At 37.6% G+C, this 19,341-nt stretch overlaps 1 protein-coding gene across 1 annotated transcript; it reads right to left on the minus strand.

The window, feature by feature from the left end:
- Positions 1-788: 788 nt before the first annotated feature.
- LOC115917994 (fascin-like) lies at positions 789-4,936 on the minus strand. Its single transcript, XM_030986478.1, has 3 exons — positions 4,689-4,936; positions 4,079-4,359; positions 789-3,648 (listed from the first exon to the last, which is right to left on the minus strand). The coding sequence occupies exons 1-3, from the start codon at positions 4,919-4,921 to the stop codon at positions 3,443-3,445; spliced, it is 720 nt and encodes a 239-aa protein (XP_030842338.1). The 5' UTR covers positions 4,922-4,936; the 3' UTR covers positions 789-3,442.
- Between the last annotated feature and the right edge of the window lie 14,405 nt (positions 4,937-19,341).

Here is a 19,341-nt window from a genome sequence, read left to right on the forward strand (position 1 = left end):
AACGAGGAAAAGGGGGAATTAATTTTTTCCCAACCTACCAAACAAACAAAGGATACATCACCATCTTCTGGCTCTCTCTCTCTCTCTCTCTCTCTCTCTCTCTCTCTCTCTCTCCCTCTCTCTTACTCTCTCTCTCTCTCTCTCTGCTCACTTTGCCAATTTGGTTTTGTTATGTTTTGGCACTAACAAAACAGACATTTATTATTCTCACAACTAAAACTGAATAAACATATGTCTTGCCTCCCTCTTTCTCCCATCGCGCCCCACCCTCTCCAAAAAAGGCACTATCCGCCTCTTTCCTTTTTCCCCCCTCTCTCTCTCTCTCTCGCTCTCTCTCTCTCTCTCTCTCTCTCTCTCCCTTTCTCTTTCTATAACTATCTCATCTACAGCCCCCCCCCCCCTCTTCTACCCCACCCATCTCTGTATCCAACACATCGATTGCAATGAAAGAAAGGTGTCTGAAACGAATAGATTTTCTGTTTGGGGCAGACAATTCTGCATTATTGCAATATATGGGGATGTCTTCCTTCGCTCCATCAATATGGACTTTTAGATTCTGCACGACGAGAACGCAGACTGCCCTTTTAAGGCAATGTGACGTCACTGCCAGTGCCTTAAAAGGACGTCACGTTGCCTTAAAAGGGCAGTCTGCGTTCTCGTCGTGCAGAATCTAAAAGTCCCTAATATCATACCACTCTTGACGCACAACATCAACCTTTTACCAGTGAACATTCAGACTCAAAGCTCGATACTCTCCACGCACAAATAAGATACGAAATCATATACGATTTCCCATTTATAAGGCCGTTTATTACATGCAATAAACCATACTTTTTTTCTTCAACCTTAGCAATGTTTATATGTATCATCAACCTCTTTACAAGTTCACGACCGTGCGCTATGCATATACCCTGTTAAAATAACCGGCGTACTCTAGCATTTAAGCGTGTACATTATTGGTAAAATACGTGTAACTTAGTTTTAGTGATTTCATCTAATAATCAATACCTACATTTTTATTTTGACAGTGCATAGCTGATTAAGGAAACGCCGTCACATCCAACGAATGACAACGACAGATTCCAAAAGTGTTAGAAAAAAGAAAGTTAGTCAAAGATTTAGCAGTGCTATTACACCTTAAGAAAAAATGTTATGATACAATAATAATAATAATATTGCTATATAGTGCTCTTCTATATACGCAAACGAAATATCTATATAAAAAAAAACAATATATGAGAAGCCATTTCGAAACAGGAGGGAACAACATAATTTTCAACGATTCCTTAAGCAAACAGTCGGAAACCACGTCGCAACCTAGACATAATAATATTCATTAAAAAATTACGATTTTACGGTTCTAATCTTCCAATCTCTTTTAGTAGTAAATAGTATCTTTTTGTGTCTCAACTAGGCCAAATTATTTAGTGTCTGCAAGCATTGCGTGCACCTATGGAGACAAGACAATAATACTAAAATTCTACGCGACGCCTTTAAGTTACATTATTGCTACGCCATTAAAAATGATGCAGAAATAATTCCAGTTTCTTCATCATTATGATACATAAATTAATGTTACGTCATAGCAAAAACAATCGAATATTTACAGGCGTAGTACACATTTGAAAGACCAAAAAATAAAAACCAGAACTTTAAAAAAAGAGAACAGAATGGATACACATTTTAAATGGATAATAAAGTTGGAATGATGTTACTTTCTAATGACGGCGTGCATGATGTCTTCATATGAAAATGTATAACGCTCACATGTACAATCAATAAAGCTGCAGAGAAGTTACAAACGAGTACAATGTTATGTAATAACAACTGCCTTGTCATTTCAAAGTTGCTTTGCCTTATTTATAAGCAATATATATATCAAAATAGATCCTTTGGAAGCTGAAAGGAATCGTCATTGAGTCGTGCTGTCTGTGCGGGTATATGTCATTCTTCCAACCAACAAGAGCCCACTTTCGACCACCATTTCCAATATGAGTTTCTCTTCCAGTGTGTGTGTTTTTCTTTTTTTTTAGGAATGTGAATTTCAAAATATGTACAAGATAGGATGGGGTATAGGGGATATATAACTCACACAAGCACAACGTGAGGGAAATTTCAAAGGCATATAGAGGGAGGTATAGTCCACGTTTATCTTTCGCTGGATATGGTATGTTTGAGTCCAAACGTACAATGATTATTATGAAGGAAAATGATATCAAGTGCATGTTGGAAAAAATAATAAAATGTTAACACTGAACTACTCATGTTGTAAACCACTGAAATCCCAGTGAATTGACAATGTAAGTGATATTTAGTAATTTTCATGAACTTTGAGAATCATTTTGGAATGCAAATGTTACATTTGAAAGAAGCAAGCAGTCCTTTATATGCTTATGCCAAAAACACACTCATCACATACAACAGGAATTATATACCTTCTGAGATAATACACTCATCATTCATTTACTATACAATCATAAATGTGCATAGCAAGTTTTTGTTCGGAATCAAAATGTATGTTCCATTATCAACAGAACAGACAAGAGTGCAATGTGACAATAAAAAAGTATTGATATATCCATGGTATATCAATATATAATGTGTACAAAAAACCTGCTATTTGTAATTTCTATCACAATCCAAACAGCTATTGCCAATATTAAATCACAATCTGCATTTTGCATGATCTTCATGAATGGTATTTGAGATATTACACCCTGTTTTCATTTTCTATATGATTGATTTTTACCGGTATATTAAAAGTATCTGTAAAATTAATGTCCACCATGCCCTATACAAGTCGAATCTATTCGTGCATTTCAATCCACTTTTATATCCAAACTTGACGAAAAGATCTGTTTTATTGTTCAAAAGTACAGTCACATCAATACACCTGGGCGAGCGGTGCGGCAGAGACTGTTCAGTGCTTCTGGTATGCAAGAGTTGTCACGGACACTGGCTGCGAATTTATCATTCCAAATCTTTTTGAAAATCCATTCCATTCCATTTATTCTATTTTCAAGCCTGATTTTAAGTAGCATATACCACCAGAATTGATCTCTATTTATGGCTATAAGACAGCACAAAACAGAGGGTTTTTTATGGGTTTTTTTGAGACAGGTACAGCAAATATTTGAAGATACTGGATAGTCATCTATTCTTCTAAATTTCCAGAGACCTACTTCCATTTCCTTTCTGTTGATATTAAGTGATCAATTTACCTTTTAAAAATGAGGGATAATGGAAGTCAGTATGCCAAGGCAATGAGAAAATATGATCCTAAAGATCCCACCAGAGTATGAAATAATTATTATGCACCTTTGAAAATATTTTTGTATTAAAAAAATGTACAATATTTGCAATTGATATAATAGATAGAGTGGCTGGCTTGTCAGCTACTCTACTTCTGATTTGGATTTGGCTTCTTTCAAGCCCAATTTGTTTAGAATTCCCACAGTGTGTCCTTTGAGACCTCGGAACCATTGGCGGTAAACAAGCCACTCTGCTCGCCCTTGATCAACATGCCGTTGCTTTCTGCTCGGATAGCAAACTTGGAGAGCTCATGGAACTCGAAGAAGAAAGTACCTGCTGCCTCTCCAAGAACGATGCGGCTACTGTCATCACAAGACCAGTACTTGCCACAGGAGTCTGAATAGTCAATTTGAAACGTAAGAAAAAATATACATTATCAAACGGGAGTGAATGTTAATGGAGTTGGGAAAAAAGAAAAAATGCTCGTGAATGTAGAGGGTAAATGTAACTGTGAGATTCAGTTGCAATGATTGCTTGGTTTTAGAAACGAAAAAGAACTGAAAATAATGGCCAGACAATTTTAAAAAGGAAAATCACACCATTATGCATCTCTGTAGCACGATTCAAGATATAGGAAGTTGTCAGAATGGTGTTGAGGACTCCAATCCCAAATCAACAAATTGGTACAACCTTCAAGAACAAGGCATACATCTTGATATCAACAAGCATGTTGAGAAAGAAAATAATGTTGACACCAACTCTCGTATTGCCTAGATAAATCCTGGCTCCTTAAAAAAAGAAAATAAGAAAATAAATGTGAACCAACCTTGGATAGTGTATCCGCCTTCCTTGTAGGTGACAGTGAAGACATCAAAGTTTGATCGGTTGCAGGCGACCTCAGCCTTGCCCTCCTTCATGCCCACGAATCCATGAGGGCACTTGAGAACCAGCTTGGGTCGGTTGAGCAGACGGAAGATGAAGTCTTTGGGTGAATCCTGAAGGAAGAGATGGCCGTTGTCACGGACACTAACATACTTGCCTCCTGGAGCACGCACATGCATGTGCTTGCCGTTGTATTCGACAGAGAATTGACAGTCCGCCTGGTCCCTAGATTAAAGAAAAGACAGTAATATATTATTATGTTTATACTTGCGATAAAAAACACTTCTGAAACTTTCTTTCTGTGCTTTCTCGAGAAAGATACAGCTCACGTTTTCAGGCAATTGTAGCTAACAAATTAAGATGAAAGTAACTTAGTAACATGCATACCCGTTTTGGTTTTTTCTTTTCTTTTAGCTTTGTTGCTACATCTAAAAAATGACCCTTACTTTTACCAGTTGGTAATTTCGGGCCGAATTTGACAGCAAATTTGGTCCACCACCACTTTCCCCATTTAAAATGATCTAGCTACACCTCCAAAGAGCATTTTTACTTACTTTGAGTTGCCGTTAGCCTGGATACCAGCAGCGACGGTCTTCCAGAACTTAGCATCTCTGGAGTTCTTCTTGGGGTCACATACCCTGATGGCGTACTTGTCGGTTTCAACGAACTCCAACTGGAAGGTCTCTGTGTCTTCGATCTCTTCGTCAACAAGAAGCTTGAATGAAACATCTTCGCCTGCAGGTAATCGAAAGAGAGAGAGAGAGAAAAAATTTAATAGTGAATCCATGTGTTTATAATTGTGTGCAGCTTCCAAAGAACAGGGACAAAAGCATTTTGTATTCATGGGTGTGAAATGCCCTCCCTTTTCGGTTTCTAATCGTAACTTGTTTAAAAGTCAGTGAAAGCATAGAGAACCGACCAAATTGCCAATTTGAGATTTTTTGCTTCCAAGTGAATGAAGTTATTACAAGGGTTATAATTGCAATTTATAAGTCCGTGCATGAATCAGAGCTAGACAGAGAAGAGAAAATAATGACTTCTTGTTCAGATGCATCTCCTTAAGTGAATCACCCAAGGCATAGTTGATTTTCCGCGAAACGTTAAACCCCATTGGAAAGTAATCACCGACATCAATGTGTCATGATGATGATGATGAGGATTACACACTCAAGCATGACAAGATTGTTATGTAATTCCTGCTGTAATGCCACTTGTGTTGTTTTGAAGCAAGATCTGATCATGGCAAACTGTTCTACATTTCCTCATCACAAAGGGCAAATAAAGATTGTTGGTCATCAAGAAAAAGTCGCTGACATCCGCTGTAAACAGATGTGATTGATTCAGAACTTCAGATATGGTAAAAAAATATGGTCATGATGGTGATCAGGTCAAGACTTGCGATTTTGTTTCAGGTTAGATTTATACTTTAACCCATTGCCTACTGGAACCTGGTGGCCCCTGTATTAAGCCTATGGCAATCAATTAATTCAGTAGTTAACGGGTTAATATAAGAGTATGTTTAAATAGTGCTGGGTGACTTGTGTCCACAGTTCAAGTTTGAAAGTTCAAGTTTGAAATTTCGAAGTTGACAACGGAGTTATCTTCGCCGAAGCACGTGTTGTACAATCGAAAGTAATTTATTTTGGAAACAAAAAATGTTGTGGTAAATAGACGACTATTGCTAACGAAACTGAATACCGCAAACTTATTTTAAAATGGGAATTGAGACTCGTATGAGTTTAGAGGATGTTTAATAGTTAGGTTATGAACACTTGAAAAAGCTCATCTAACGAATTATCCAGTTCGACAATGAATCTATTCATATGTATCTTTCAGTTTCATGACATCTATACTGTCTGTCATCTAGTGTTTTAGGTGCTAAATTTTCTAGTGATTATAATACATCCACAGGGGCATCCAGATATATCAAAATTGTAAAGAATCACTATCCAGCCAATTTTCAAAATTTCCCCAAACTTTGTATTACCTTTTAACGTAGCGATGTCGATTTAACGAGATATTCCGTTTTACTCTCAACCTCTCGGGACTATTTGTGTTTTGTAAGACCCTTGTAAGGTTTATTAACAGATCTACAAAACAATGACACCTACTATTTGAGTTAATATAAAACGATATAAACATGGTAAACATCGAATGGATTATAGTTGCCTGATCTCGGCATACCCTTCGAAGTTTATTCGTTCGCGTTGTCTCCAAATACCGCTTTGATTTTCACCATGTCTACTCTTTGTTTGTACTCGATTGGTTTACAAAAACAACAAGTAAACACAATTTGTTCATTTACCTGTAAACTTTGGGGAAAATGTTGCAACCCGCCATCTTGACATTCCTGCGTAATGCCGAAACACTGACGTTTTCTGCTAAATTACCACTTTATTGTGTTTTTCGGGAAACTCGGGAAACACAGGAATGCAGATTATGTAATAGTTTGCGAATGGAAGGCTACTTGGAATGTTGATTTGTAATTACCAGTAGTAAACATACATTCGCTAATCAATTGATGAGATTTGTCATGTCATGTTAATGCAACGTTTATCCAGAAGCTAAGATGATAAAATAGAGCCAAAATGTCTACAAAATCTTCGACGGTAATGCTATAAATTTCAGAATGCTAAAATAACACTGAACAGAAAAAGAATATACTGAGACATTTCTCAGCTTTGCCGCATCGTCGTTGTAAACAAAAGACATGAAACTTGCAAATTGGATGAGAGACGAGTGATGTTAGGCTGTACATGAGAACACGGTGAACATTGACATCATTGATAACGGATACAAAAGAAATCCTATAGTAACCCCACAAGTATGTACAACTATTGCCCTATAGTGTGATATTCATGGGCCTTGACTTTATTGATTGATTCAAATAGAACACAATTTGATATCAATCGTAGGTCTTTGCTAAAGAGATATGAGTTTGTTCGTTTGCGACTGACTGGACGACTTGTCTTCAGTCCGGATCAATCACTCTTTGGGCCTAAACAGGGCACTCGTCTTTCTGACTTCCAAGGCCCGTTATCATGGATGTTTATTTGTCTATTTATAATTATATTGCGTACTCCCCCAGGTAGGACCTCGATGTAAGTAAACATTGTATACCTATACAAAGTGCCATAATCATTATCCAGATTAGAATATCCTTTCCTACGTCATAAGGCTATGTTCAGCAGATCATTCAACGTTTACTCAGCGACTCCAATACACCTTTATCTTTTCTATGGCGCGCCTCTTTGACTTCGTATACAATAGTTTAATGACCTAGAAACTTTGATTACAGTATCACACAATATCTTTTGTTTTATTATCCACCCACTCCCTAGTGTTAAGTAAAGGGTAGATATTGTTTAGTTCAATTGACATGAGGGAGTCGAACATGTCGTTTGAATAACCGGGGAGTATCTTCAAAACGTCATATCAAACACCAAATATTTTCGTCTCCGCGAGAGGAACCCACGCTCTAAAAGGCCCTATCATTCGTTAAACTACTTCTTATTTTTATTTAAAGTCATAAATCTCATGACAATGGTGTATCCTACCCATCCTATCGCCAATCACCTTGTATTCTATCAATGTCTACTGCTTGCTTCTTCCTATATTCTTTATTTAATATTTCACTCTTCCTAACATCTTTTTGAAAATCATATTTCATCAGCGTATACAATAATTAATTTCTACACCACTTTAACTTCACTTCCCAAGGGAATAGTAATGTGATCCACACCATAGGATATACCCGGATTCAAGTAGCCGATCTCATTATCTTTCCAAAGTGAAATAGAAGTTAGAACAAGGAAACAATATAAAAGTGTTCCTGTTTATTACCGTTATTTAAGAGCAGCATCGGACCGAAATTCATAATCAGCATGAAATATATCAATTTCAGTCTCTCGGCGGCGTAGCCTTTCGTTGTCCGCAGATAGAACCTGTATCATTCATTAATTGGTATTCTAGCAAACAGCACAGCTGAAACGCCCAAGCATGACGACTCAATAAATTATGGCATCATTAAGACAGCAAACGAGACCCAGAACTGTTATCATTGTTAATGAAAATGACAGCGCTGCCAATGACATTGGATACGTCGGAGGCTGGTCGAATACTTAGCTGGGCGAGCTCATGCTGGGTGATGTTTGCTATACCACCACTAAGGGGGTAGACGCATCATTAGGCATCATTTCTAGTTTAAAGGTAAAGTGTGCTCGTTTTTATTCAGTAAGACAAGATATGGAGTTAATTACGACAGAATATTATCTGAAATTATGCATATGCAGTTTAATGCTCTTGAGCTCATAATAGGATAATCATCTCATACTACACTGCTTAGTGCTTTTACTGCTTTTGTTAAACAACTTGAATAGAGCTCTGTAATTTCGTAACGATTAGTGCTACACCACATCTTCCGACTGCCCATGAATCACTTTGCATTCATCATGTTCATATTGGAGACTTCAAACGTACAAAGGCTACTCACATCCACATCGATCAAAACAGATTGACACATTCATACACTGGAAGACGGTCTGTCCAAGGACTTTTATCACCTCCCTGGTTGCTGTGATAGATCACAGATGACGATATAAACATTGTACATTATCTACCGAGAGCCGAAATGGCAATAACCCAAACATTTCGAACACTAGTTAATGTCCTTCTAGCTCTAAGATGACTATAGTGATAATGCCTAGTATTTAGGTTGCCATGATAAAGCACAGATGACATTGTGGTGATGCATGGCTTTAATTTTCTAATTCCATCCTGCCACACATCGGAGGTGTCAACCAAGGCGCAGGTGTGCTGTATGATCGTCCCATTGGTCATCGTACACTGCACGGGAGTTTAATATCATCACAATCATATCTATATTCATATTGACCAGATTATCACCAGATATATCTCCACCTCCCCCACTAACGGTTCTACAGCCTTACAGGGGGTTTAAGAACGAAAAAGTTGTAATAAGTATTGAATTTAAGCGACGTACATTTAGAAAATAAATGCTAGAACCCCACGGCTCCCCCCTCTCTCTCTCTTTCTTCTCTCTCTCTCTCTCTCAAAACGCACACACACAAAATGTACACAACAGTGAGATTTTCCTGTCATAATAATCCACCCCCTCTCTCTCTCTCTCTCTCTCTCTCTCTCTCTCTCTCTCTCTCTCTCTATCTCTTTTCTCATCCTCTTTCTCTCTCTGCCCCATTCTTCTTTCTCTGTTCACCCCTCTCTCTCTCTCTGCAAAACATAACTATATTCACTTTAGTCTAGACATTTCTAGTAGTTTCCTCATCTAAGTGTTAGGCTATAAAGTAACAATTTCTATCGAATCCAAAGTGCTTTTACAAGGTTCAAATTTCAGTATCATTGTATTTTCAATTACTCACAAAGCCGACAGCGTATGCCAAAACAAACGCACGTGTCTTAAAAATCGATCGCATATTTATTATACACGACACTATAAATATTATGGACACATACTAAAACCATGTCACAGCACACCATATAATGAGTACAGCTTCAATACTGTTGCTTACAATCTATTTTTGTTTTAATGTAACATAACTATGAAAATATCCAACCCATTTTGTTTCTTTTGGTGGAAACTCTATATTTGACAAGGAAGTTACTGTGATCGAATTAATTATCCTTCTTCAACAGCAGTGTATACTAGCATTATAACATGGAGGTTCGGTGCATAATCAAATCATCAACAGGATATAGAGCATTTCCTTCTAGACTGGTTAATATAATGGGGAAAATTGAGTAAAATAGGAGAATCTTCACATAGGAAGACTGGAAAAACGGGTCCTAAAGTGGCCTTCGCATGCCAACCGGATGCTATAAGCAGATAAAGTAAACCGTCGCAATAGACATGTATTTTGATTATCATTGCGTTGTATCGTTGCTACGTCGGCCCAGACTTTGGAAAGATTTTAGGTCCTCAATATCATTTTGAAAGAACTTTTATTTTACACACAATGAATAAATTAATGGAAATGGTGGTTTTTTGGTAGGTGTCTCTCGAAAGCATGACGTGGATCAACACAGACACTGCTTAGTGATCATGCCTGTATTATATCCCGGGGGGGGGGGGCAGTACAATCATTGCACACTTATAGATCCTTGGTATATAACTGAAACAATAAGGAAGCACATGCAGACAAACATTACAGAAAATAGTTTTGCAGTATCTCCTTGTACTGTTGTAGGCTCATATCGTTAGCGTTACACTTCCACGGACAGCGTCATCTCGTCTCTCCAGACTCCACCAAGCAGATCTGTCGAGATTTCTATACGTGTCAAAATTGAGCAGACGATGAGCTAAGAGTCCTTTCATAATCTAATTACGAACTGATGATTTGTGTACCGAACGCATTATCAGCCATGCCCAACCTCATGTGACGGCTATGCTAATTGGCCTTTAAGGGCGTGTATCTGTTTAATTAGTACATGTATCATGTACTTGGATAAGCACATTAAAGTCCAATAAGATGAACGATGTGTTTGCTTCTAAACTTTTTTTTAATTTTGGAGTTAACTATGTTAATTTAATTCGAGTATCAATAAAGATACGTCAATAACATCTAACATGATCATCATAACACGTCGTCATTGTCCCACTAGTGCGTTTGGACTGAATGTATAGACAACATGGGCCTATCAAGTATTCACAACGTAAAACTTACTTGGGACTTTTCCTTTTTGCATTCATTGAATGAGCAGAAAATGAACATACGAATACATGCAAGTAAATATACACTACCTAAAGAAACCAAACTGTCTGGAATACCATAATAACATGCTCTAAATAGACAACATATTCGTATCTGGAAGGTATAGGTCGGGATTGTTACTTTTTGTGTAATCCATTGAGCGATAATAAACAGAACCTATACGGAAAGAACGCAGCCTCAAACTGAGAAAATGAAAACGTCTGAAGAATCTTACATCTTCATATCATAATTCCTATTTTTTTCCTGCAAAGTGCCTTCAGGGGCCAGAGACAGTCGGCCTGGCAGATGGAAAGCACATTCCATTCAAGGAGAGACTCGACAACAATCATTACCGTGATCAGACATCCCAGATAATGCTCTCAGGCGATACGTCATGAATGACGACGTCAACAATAACATCACTTCCCAACGAGATGGTCTTTGTTCTCAACTATGGATCGCATCCACAAGATTCTAATCTTTCTCCCTCACGTAATTTCCTTCATTTTCATTTCTTCCCTGCCTCTTGCCATGGGCATTTTGAAACATGTGAAGCCTATATTTATCGGGCCTGTCGTTTCAGATTTTCTAATTATCAAGCGACTGATTGTTTCTATTGAGACCACATAGCATGTCTTTTTGGCACTGACAATAACACTTTCACATAAGGAAGGAATTCGGTTTCGGAATTATTATGTTGAAGAATTACTTTACAACCGACAATCGGAAGTCGGAAGTTGAATATTTACAAATTATAGTCCTGAAGTACCGTTAGTACGATGACTTTTCAAAACAATTCAATCTTTGTCATGATTGTTGCCTCAATCCACATTCATCGCTATGACTTTGAATATGGATCTGAGGGGCTTAAACCGCAACAATCATTGCTTTTATGTACGCCTGTGCACCATAATGGACCATTCTTCGGTGGCCTTCCTCGCTTTTATTTTACGGCAGCTATAGCCATTGCACGTATAGTGCATTTTTATGATGACAGGTATATATTCTCACAAGTGGTAAACAATGATAGTACGGAAAAACGAACTGAATGAAGAATGATACACGTATAGATGGAATGAATGCAACGTTCATGTTCATGTTCATAGAATTATGACATCTCGACTTTAGAGTTCAGACCACATCACCGGAAAGGGCAATATTAAACTCATATAATTTAAACACACGTCTTTCAGGCTTTCAAGGAGACGATATTTCCTCGCCATTGATAGTCGTAACATTGGATGATAAGGTATAATCAATTACTGCGGCATGTGAAGGGCACGAAGCTAGACAGATTTTCCCTATTGATCGAGGTAGACTTATAATTACACATGACCTCACGCGTCTAAGGAACATGCAGAATAAACACTCCATCAATCACAACATTCACGTCATCATACTATTCTTCAAGATTTAAAAAGAATAATTCGTACCTTAGAATCATAATTATCAGTCATTTGATGAAAGGCAGTTGCGATAGGCAATATGAAATTTTTAAACATGATCGTTGCTCTTTGAGCCCTAAGTCGGAAAGAGGTGTGAACATCTATGGTACATAATAATAATATGAAATTATATAAATGATTGTCATGATTATGCAGGGCTCCATACGAACAGGTGCCTGGGAGACATGGCCCCCAAATTCTCTCTAGATTCCTTCCCCTAGCTCCTACATATCTAAATGTTAACGGTTGGCGAATATTTTTTTTACACGCTAGCCTAACGTTGGCTCATACATGATACATATTATAATCACAAATGTTGACACTATTTCATTCATCATGTTCATATACTATACAGTATAACATGCCACTGCTACAGGCAGTATGCTTTCATATAGACTTCACAAACTCCATCTTTAAACCACCGAGCGATGACTCAAGGAGATTGGATGGTGCTGAGTGATGGAGCATACACACGTGTGGTATCGGTGGTCATCGTTACTGGTGGTGGTTACTGGTAGCTCATTTTCGACCGAGAAAAGAGACCCTTTGTTTCCAGACAGGGGTAAGACTGCAGTGGTCATTTATCAACAGCGTGACTAAGAATCATAATAAACACGATAGGCATCGTCGTCTTCGATCGAAGACCTACCCAATGCGGCGTTAGACGTTTATTTATATCACAACTTGAAGAATGGTGCTTGATAGCATGACGAAGCTATAATAGCATCAATTGCTAGTACTTTCACTAGTACTGGCAGTGAGAACATACCGTCCATATATTGTCATGTCTATGGAGACCGGAGGAGATATGGGAAGGAGATAGTTTCAGTGGTAGGTGTACTATTAGGAACACCATAGAACATCGATATGTAGACTTCCCTAATAATAATACAAAGAAACAAAGCTAAAAAAAATGAAACCATAGTTAACGAGAATCAAAGCAAAAAGTACCAGACTTCCGGAAGCAGAAGTGGGGACTTGCTTGGAACACAGAAGTACAATAGGTCAGAAATTCAAATAAAACATTATCGTCTGTGTAGTGTGCTAGCCTATGAATATGTGTTTTTCAAGCAGCATTCCACCTTCTGCCTCGCATTGCATTTAATGTTTCCATAGGGACTGGACGCCTCGCAAATTAATTTGAACAAATCGCATACCATTCTATGCTTGCATTCCCCTAAACCCATCCTCATTCTTGCAAACATCAAAATGGCAGTTTTTAATTATTAGTGAAGGAAGGAATATCTTATATCCAGAGCCATGTCTCTGGTATAGTATCCACTATAACGTTATCGCTGCATGCCCTTAACGTTACGTCAAACCTTATCCCCACCAAAAATATCCCAATGGCAGTAATCAACCTTTTCGTGTAAGACAATCCATTTGTTTCTGGATATTATCCTGCTGGCAGCTATTGAATGATTGGAATACCAAAACATTCAAAATGAACATGCCGATATCCTTCATGTTCGGAGTGTTGTCAGCTAAAGACGTCACCCGTTGTGTCTGTGTTCACAAATAACATTTTCCAACTTCACAAATGAAGACATGCACTAATGATGACACCATCCTGCATGTGCAATAATAATATCTTCCTTCCTCCTACTCGTATTCTTTAACTTGATCATTTTCATGAGTTCAGATCTTATTTCGTATCTTCTCACCTGTCTTCCTCTCAATGCAGCGTATGTGATTGCAATTTTCAAAGTGAAGAATTACTGGGGCAGGTCAAACGTCACATCCTTCTAGCTGGTCTGACATTACCTTTATTACACCCCTATTCACTACTGCTTTAAATTGAATTCAACAAAACATCTTCAACTAATCAGCAAACCATATTGAGCAGGGCTTATAACAAACAGGTTGCTGTCTGTTGAACTCGTGATCTTCCATGACCCCATGTAGATAAGTCAAACAGAACGAGTATTGCCATCTGCTCCTCGAAGACTGGGGGGATGCATGATCTGAAGAAAACAGGTGCCCCCTAAACGTGCTAGGCCAACATCTCGTTTTTGTTGCCCCTACCCCCCCCCCCCCCCCCCCCCCCCCCCCCTCCCCTCTCCAGACGATAAGCTAAGAAACATGCTACGCGAAATCAGCGGCCCACCTACCCCTTTCCTACCATTGGCATTGTATTGCTTATCCACCTGAAATTGCCCCCTTTCAACTCCCGCCACTCTTGTTAATAGTTTCTCCATCATGCCATGTCATTATAGAGGCTGTGTATTTCTGTCCAGCTATTTATCTAAATATCAATTTAGTTATCCATAGCATCCATGATCCATTACAAATAGTGTAAGTGATTGTAAATAAACGTAACATCCATTCCAACCTTACAGTTACCTATGCATAATGCTACTTTTGCATGTGAATGAGAAAAATTCAATATTTTACCTTCCTACACATTTTTGTATTACATTAATTCACATTAGATTTCCCTTCTGTCACAAATGGGAAAAGGCTTGAATGATTGTGAGTGTCAGTTCATCTGAAGATATGCAACAGTAATACAATTACAAGTGGTATTTATCACTTCCACTTTCGTGCGGTCTTCTCGTTTTCGCTCCAGCGATAATCATTTCGTATATTTTACTTCCATAAATAGCCATTCTCCTCGCCGTCTAACAAAAGATTTATAATAACACTGGTTGCTTGGCCTTTTGACAGCAGAATCTTGACGTCATTAATTATACCAAAGAATATTTCTCACCATCGTTGTATTTGCAAAGTAGTATGATATGACTGCAGGCAACTGTTATACTACAAAACCAATCATACGGCTCCAGCTATACACAACGGGCAATTTGTACTACTCCAGTTATGGTGAAATTTTTCTTTTTTCGGTGATGTGGTGAGCTCAGCGTGAGAAACCGTGAAATTAATGAAGATAAATGTTCCGTAATGCTCCGAGACAACATTGAGTTTTATCGGCCATGTGTTAAAAAACAACTCATCCATCATAATTTTACACAATGTAAGTATGATCAAACTGTCGCTAGATACGTATCAAACTAAGTTTGCTTCATAGAGCTTGCACCAGAGACGGATTTGTAACAAAGAATGTAGCAAAATGCCTCCCTTTTTGCAGGCATGGATATTAATGTAAGCAAGTGAGTAGTATTCAGTATAATGCGCATGAGGTTCTTTGCGAAATAATTCAAGCAACGGGTTGGAGCAGTGCAAATTCAGTGTTTAGGGCTGGTGTGATCACCAAACCACTGTTTATATTGTTTGGACATCACATTTCTGTACTCTATATAATTACTACATACCCCAGCAGTCAGTATCTGTATTGAATGAAACAGTTGGGGAATCCATATTTTCCTAAACGCAATTTACATAATCAACCTACTGATACTGGAATATCATGAACACTTGGCGTCAGCAATCGTTGACCATGACTACGACTGAAATTGCCCCTGCCTTCATACATAAATGGAACATATCCAAGGCATAAAAATTACCCTATTTATACCCTTACTGATATGAAGACAGACACGTACAAATCTTTTACCATCAGCCATGCAGACTGAGGCCTTCAAAATGATAGCATATATCATATCGTGTTCGCTGAGGCAGTGTGAATTCTGCTTTTATATTGCCGTCAACTATCGATCACCCCTGGGAAAAATATGCAATAATGCCAACACAAAACATCGATATTTGAAATCAAACAAAATGAGGTGTGGGAAAACGGGTATTGCGACGATGACTTATTGCCAATGTGCATACAAGTAGTGTTGATCCTAATTGCGCTACACAAATGAAGTGCAAATGGAATAGAGGTTATAAATCATCGCTTCGAGATCATTTTATTTGGAACTATATTGCGTTCGGATATGGAGTGGTGGTTTAGAATGTACATTGCAATATATCAATATCTGAATACCTCTTCACATATCATTCATTATGATATGAGAGTTTCATATTGCTTTCAAAATAATGCAACACTCGACACCGGGTTATTGGTATAAAGGCAATTTATCACCAATCATGATGTTGTCCAATTTTAGTCATGATTGTAGAAGCCACGAAGCTCAAGGGCGGCCAAACATTTTCGAAGTAAGAAGGGGTGAAAATCTACGGAGCTGTGACTACAATTGTCAACAAAAATCCGAGGACCTCTTTTGTTGGTGTATGGGGAGGGGCTTTTCGGAAAAATATGTCGGCTAATTTATTTACAAATTTGTTCTCAACCCCCCCCCCCCTGAAGAATGGATACAAAATAAGAATGGTCTAGTGAAGCGGTGACTGCGCATGAATTGCACCACCTTTTACCATAGTTGGACAATTTTCAGCTACCCTGCTAGTAAATGTGTTCCACCCCTCCCTCCCCCCCCCCTCCCATTTTTTTATTTATTTTTTTTTTATTTTTTTTTTTTTTTAAATCAATCAATCAATCAATAAATAAATAAGTAGAATGGCCTATTGACGCCCCCTCCCCCTCAATTGCAACCACTGTAATTATACCATGTGCAAAAACCTTGAATGTTGCTTTGTTATTTTGAATTTCTTCTAACAATGTATAAATATAATATATTGACAATTTCATTGGCTTGAACACACTGAAATGTCACAGATTTTAAATCATATCATTAATTGGAATGATTTTACATCAGTTTTATATTTAAATCTGGATATAACAGATAATTCGATATGGATACCATGTCAGTGATCAGTTACATAATGTTGAGGTTCTTTTGAGAGCAGACCGATGCTTTCGCACATTATACATCAATAAATAATATACTCAAATGCACAGATTTTAATGTGAAAGAAGGTTCATTAAAACAAGGCAATTTAGTTTTACAGCTGATATCCAGAAGAGTGTAGGCCTATCTCAGAAATAAGACTGGTTGACATCATGTATCACTCTAAAATAGCCTCTAGAATCATCCGTATTGATGTTAAGAGTAGATTACAAAATTAATATACACAAGATACGAGAACATAATGCTCAATCTCCCTTTACCTATGTGGCAAGGATACTGTAACTACTAAAATAGCTGCCCAGCAGAGCATCTACTAATAATATTTAGCACTCCATCAAATATACCTCATACCAATGAGATTATACCAAATTGAGCACGCAATGGCTGAAACCAAGCGGAAGACGAATTCCTTGGACAGACACAGCTCATCGCAACTTAAAGGGAAGTATAAAACAAAAATCTGATTTCGCTACATAATGATTAATACTTGAAAATTGAAATGACAATTCTCTGCCATTGTTCACGTTCGCATACATTCGGTCGACTGACAAAGGCACTAAAAGCTATATTTGTATCGCCACTGGGAGTGTGATGGAAAATTCAATAACAGAACAAGATTGAATTGAAGGGCCTTGGCGTATAGAGAATGGAATGACACCGCAATGACATTGGCATTCCAGCATCGTCACATACCTTGTTGCAATTGAAGGATAAACTTGAAGGTCTGATATTGTAGGGAACGTCCATGTTTATTTGGGAGATCATTTTAATATATTCAGTATGAATTGAAGAAGGAAGCAAAAAAATGATTACTGTTGCAGCATTGGCTCGACCCGCATTTTACGAGGAAGCAGTACTTGAAATGAAAATAATTCATTGGCAAACAAAATGAAAGTAAGAGCCAAATAGTTGCTATATTTATAAAAGCGCAAAGATCAAATTTCCTTTTAATTGTATCTTCCTTCTATATTTATTCAAGTTACAAGTCCTGGTTTCATACTGGATCTTTGAATCACTATATATTTTGATCATTTACAAAAGAGAGATTTTATTTCGAAATTTGAATCGGGCTGTGGTGTGAAATCCCGGAATAAGATAAATCAATTACATTATATCTGTAAACAGGAATGAAGATTGGATATTGAGCCCAAATTAATCTTATATTGAATTGAATTGCATTTATCTTTTTGGGCAGGTAGGACAATGGCTCTAAAGTAATAGTTTATAAAGTAATGGTACGATGCATGTCACTGCCTGTGTTTCCTGGTACAAGTCTTATCAGTGGGTTTCAGGAACGAGGGTATAATAGTGTCACTGCTATTGATTCTTGGGATCTGTGACCACTCACAGGATTCAGTTTTAGCAGTGATCCGGGTCTTTAGACTAAGATCAACTGAATTCCGAGAAAGACCAATGGTGTAGGAAAGGCCGAGAGAAAAGGAAAATTTCCCTTGACATTGACGGTCAGCATACCTCAAGATAATAACCCCACTCACCATAATATAATACAGATTTCACGTTGCTGCACAACTAATATAATTTATACTCGGACCGAAATTTTTTTTTTACAAGTACACCCCGAATGACCACGCACGGGTCGGTTCGAAGTAGGTTTGGAGTCGGTGTGACCAATAACTCCTTGGTGTAACTGACTCAGCATTACAAACAATCTTACAATTTATTTACCTTGTACGGTAATTATATCATAATCTACACATAGCTTTGTCATAGAAATCAATTTGTTTGTAATAATTACTGTAAAATATATAATATTGATTTCATATTATTTATAACATCCAAACTGAAATGAAGTGGATATACGATATGCAAATGATGAAAAAACTGTCAGAATAATGCATGCTCATAAGCATTATGAGAAAATTTGACATTTTGTACATCGCTTAGGTTGCCCTAAAACAGTGTCAATTCAAATAATCAATTACACCTAACATCACACAATTTCAAACATTATAACAGAGCTTTACTTTACTCTCCATTACTTAACCTACTACAAGCCATGTACTATACCATCAACATATTCACATGTTGTGTGCCTATAGTTCTCATAATATATGAGTGTATCCGATTATCAGACAAGCAGCTTTCGACTTGTCGGTGTGGAACCCTACAATAAGGTAAAAATCGATTTGAGATGTATAGGTAAAATCAATACAGACGCTGTCTGCCTTTAACGGCGTATCAAATGTTCAATATGGAGTTCACTGAAGCATTCATACTGTGGCTTTTAAACGGTACGACATGGTTTATGAACAACTGAAAGGGTATAATGCTCTTTACTTACAGAAATTTGATTTTATGGGA

Source organism: Strongylocentrotus purpuratus, unplaced genomic scaffold, assembly GCF_000002235.5.
Source record: "Strongylocentrotus purpuratus isolate Spur 01 unplaced genomic scaffold, Spur_5.0 spur5_contig_837, whole genome shotgun sequence".
Taxonomy (NCBI): Eukaryota; Metazoa; Echinodermata; class Echinoidea; order Camarodonta; family Strongylocentrotidae; genus Strongylocentrotus; species Strongylocentrotus purpuratus.

Bases quoted from the DNA above. Each gene is read 5' to 3' on its own strand.
- LOC115917994 (XM_030986478.1), bottom strand. From the start codon at position 4,921: ATGGATTCACTATTAAATTTTTTCTCTCTCTCTCTCTTTCGATTACCT. The intron at 4,360-4,688 runs GTAAGTAAAAAT...TCTTTAATCTAG, and splicing joins CAGGCTAACGGCAACTCAAA to GGACCAGGCGGACTGTCAAT. The intron at 3,649-4,078 runs GTTGGTTCACAT...TTGACTATTCAG, and splicing joins AGGCGGATACACTATCCAAG to ACTCCTGTGGCAAGTACTGG.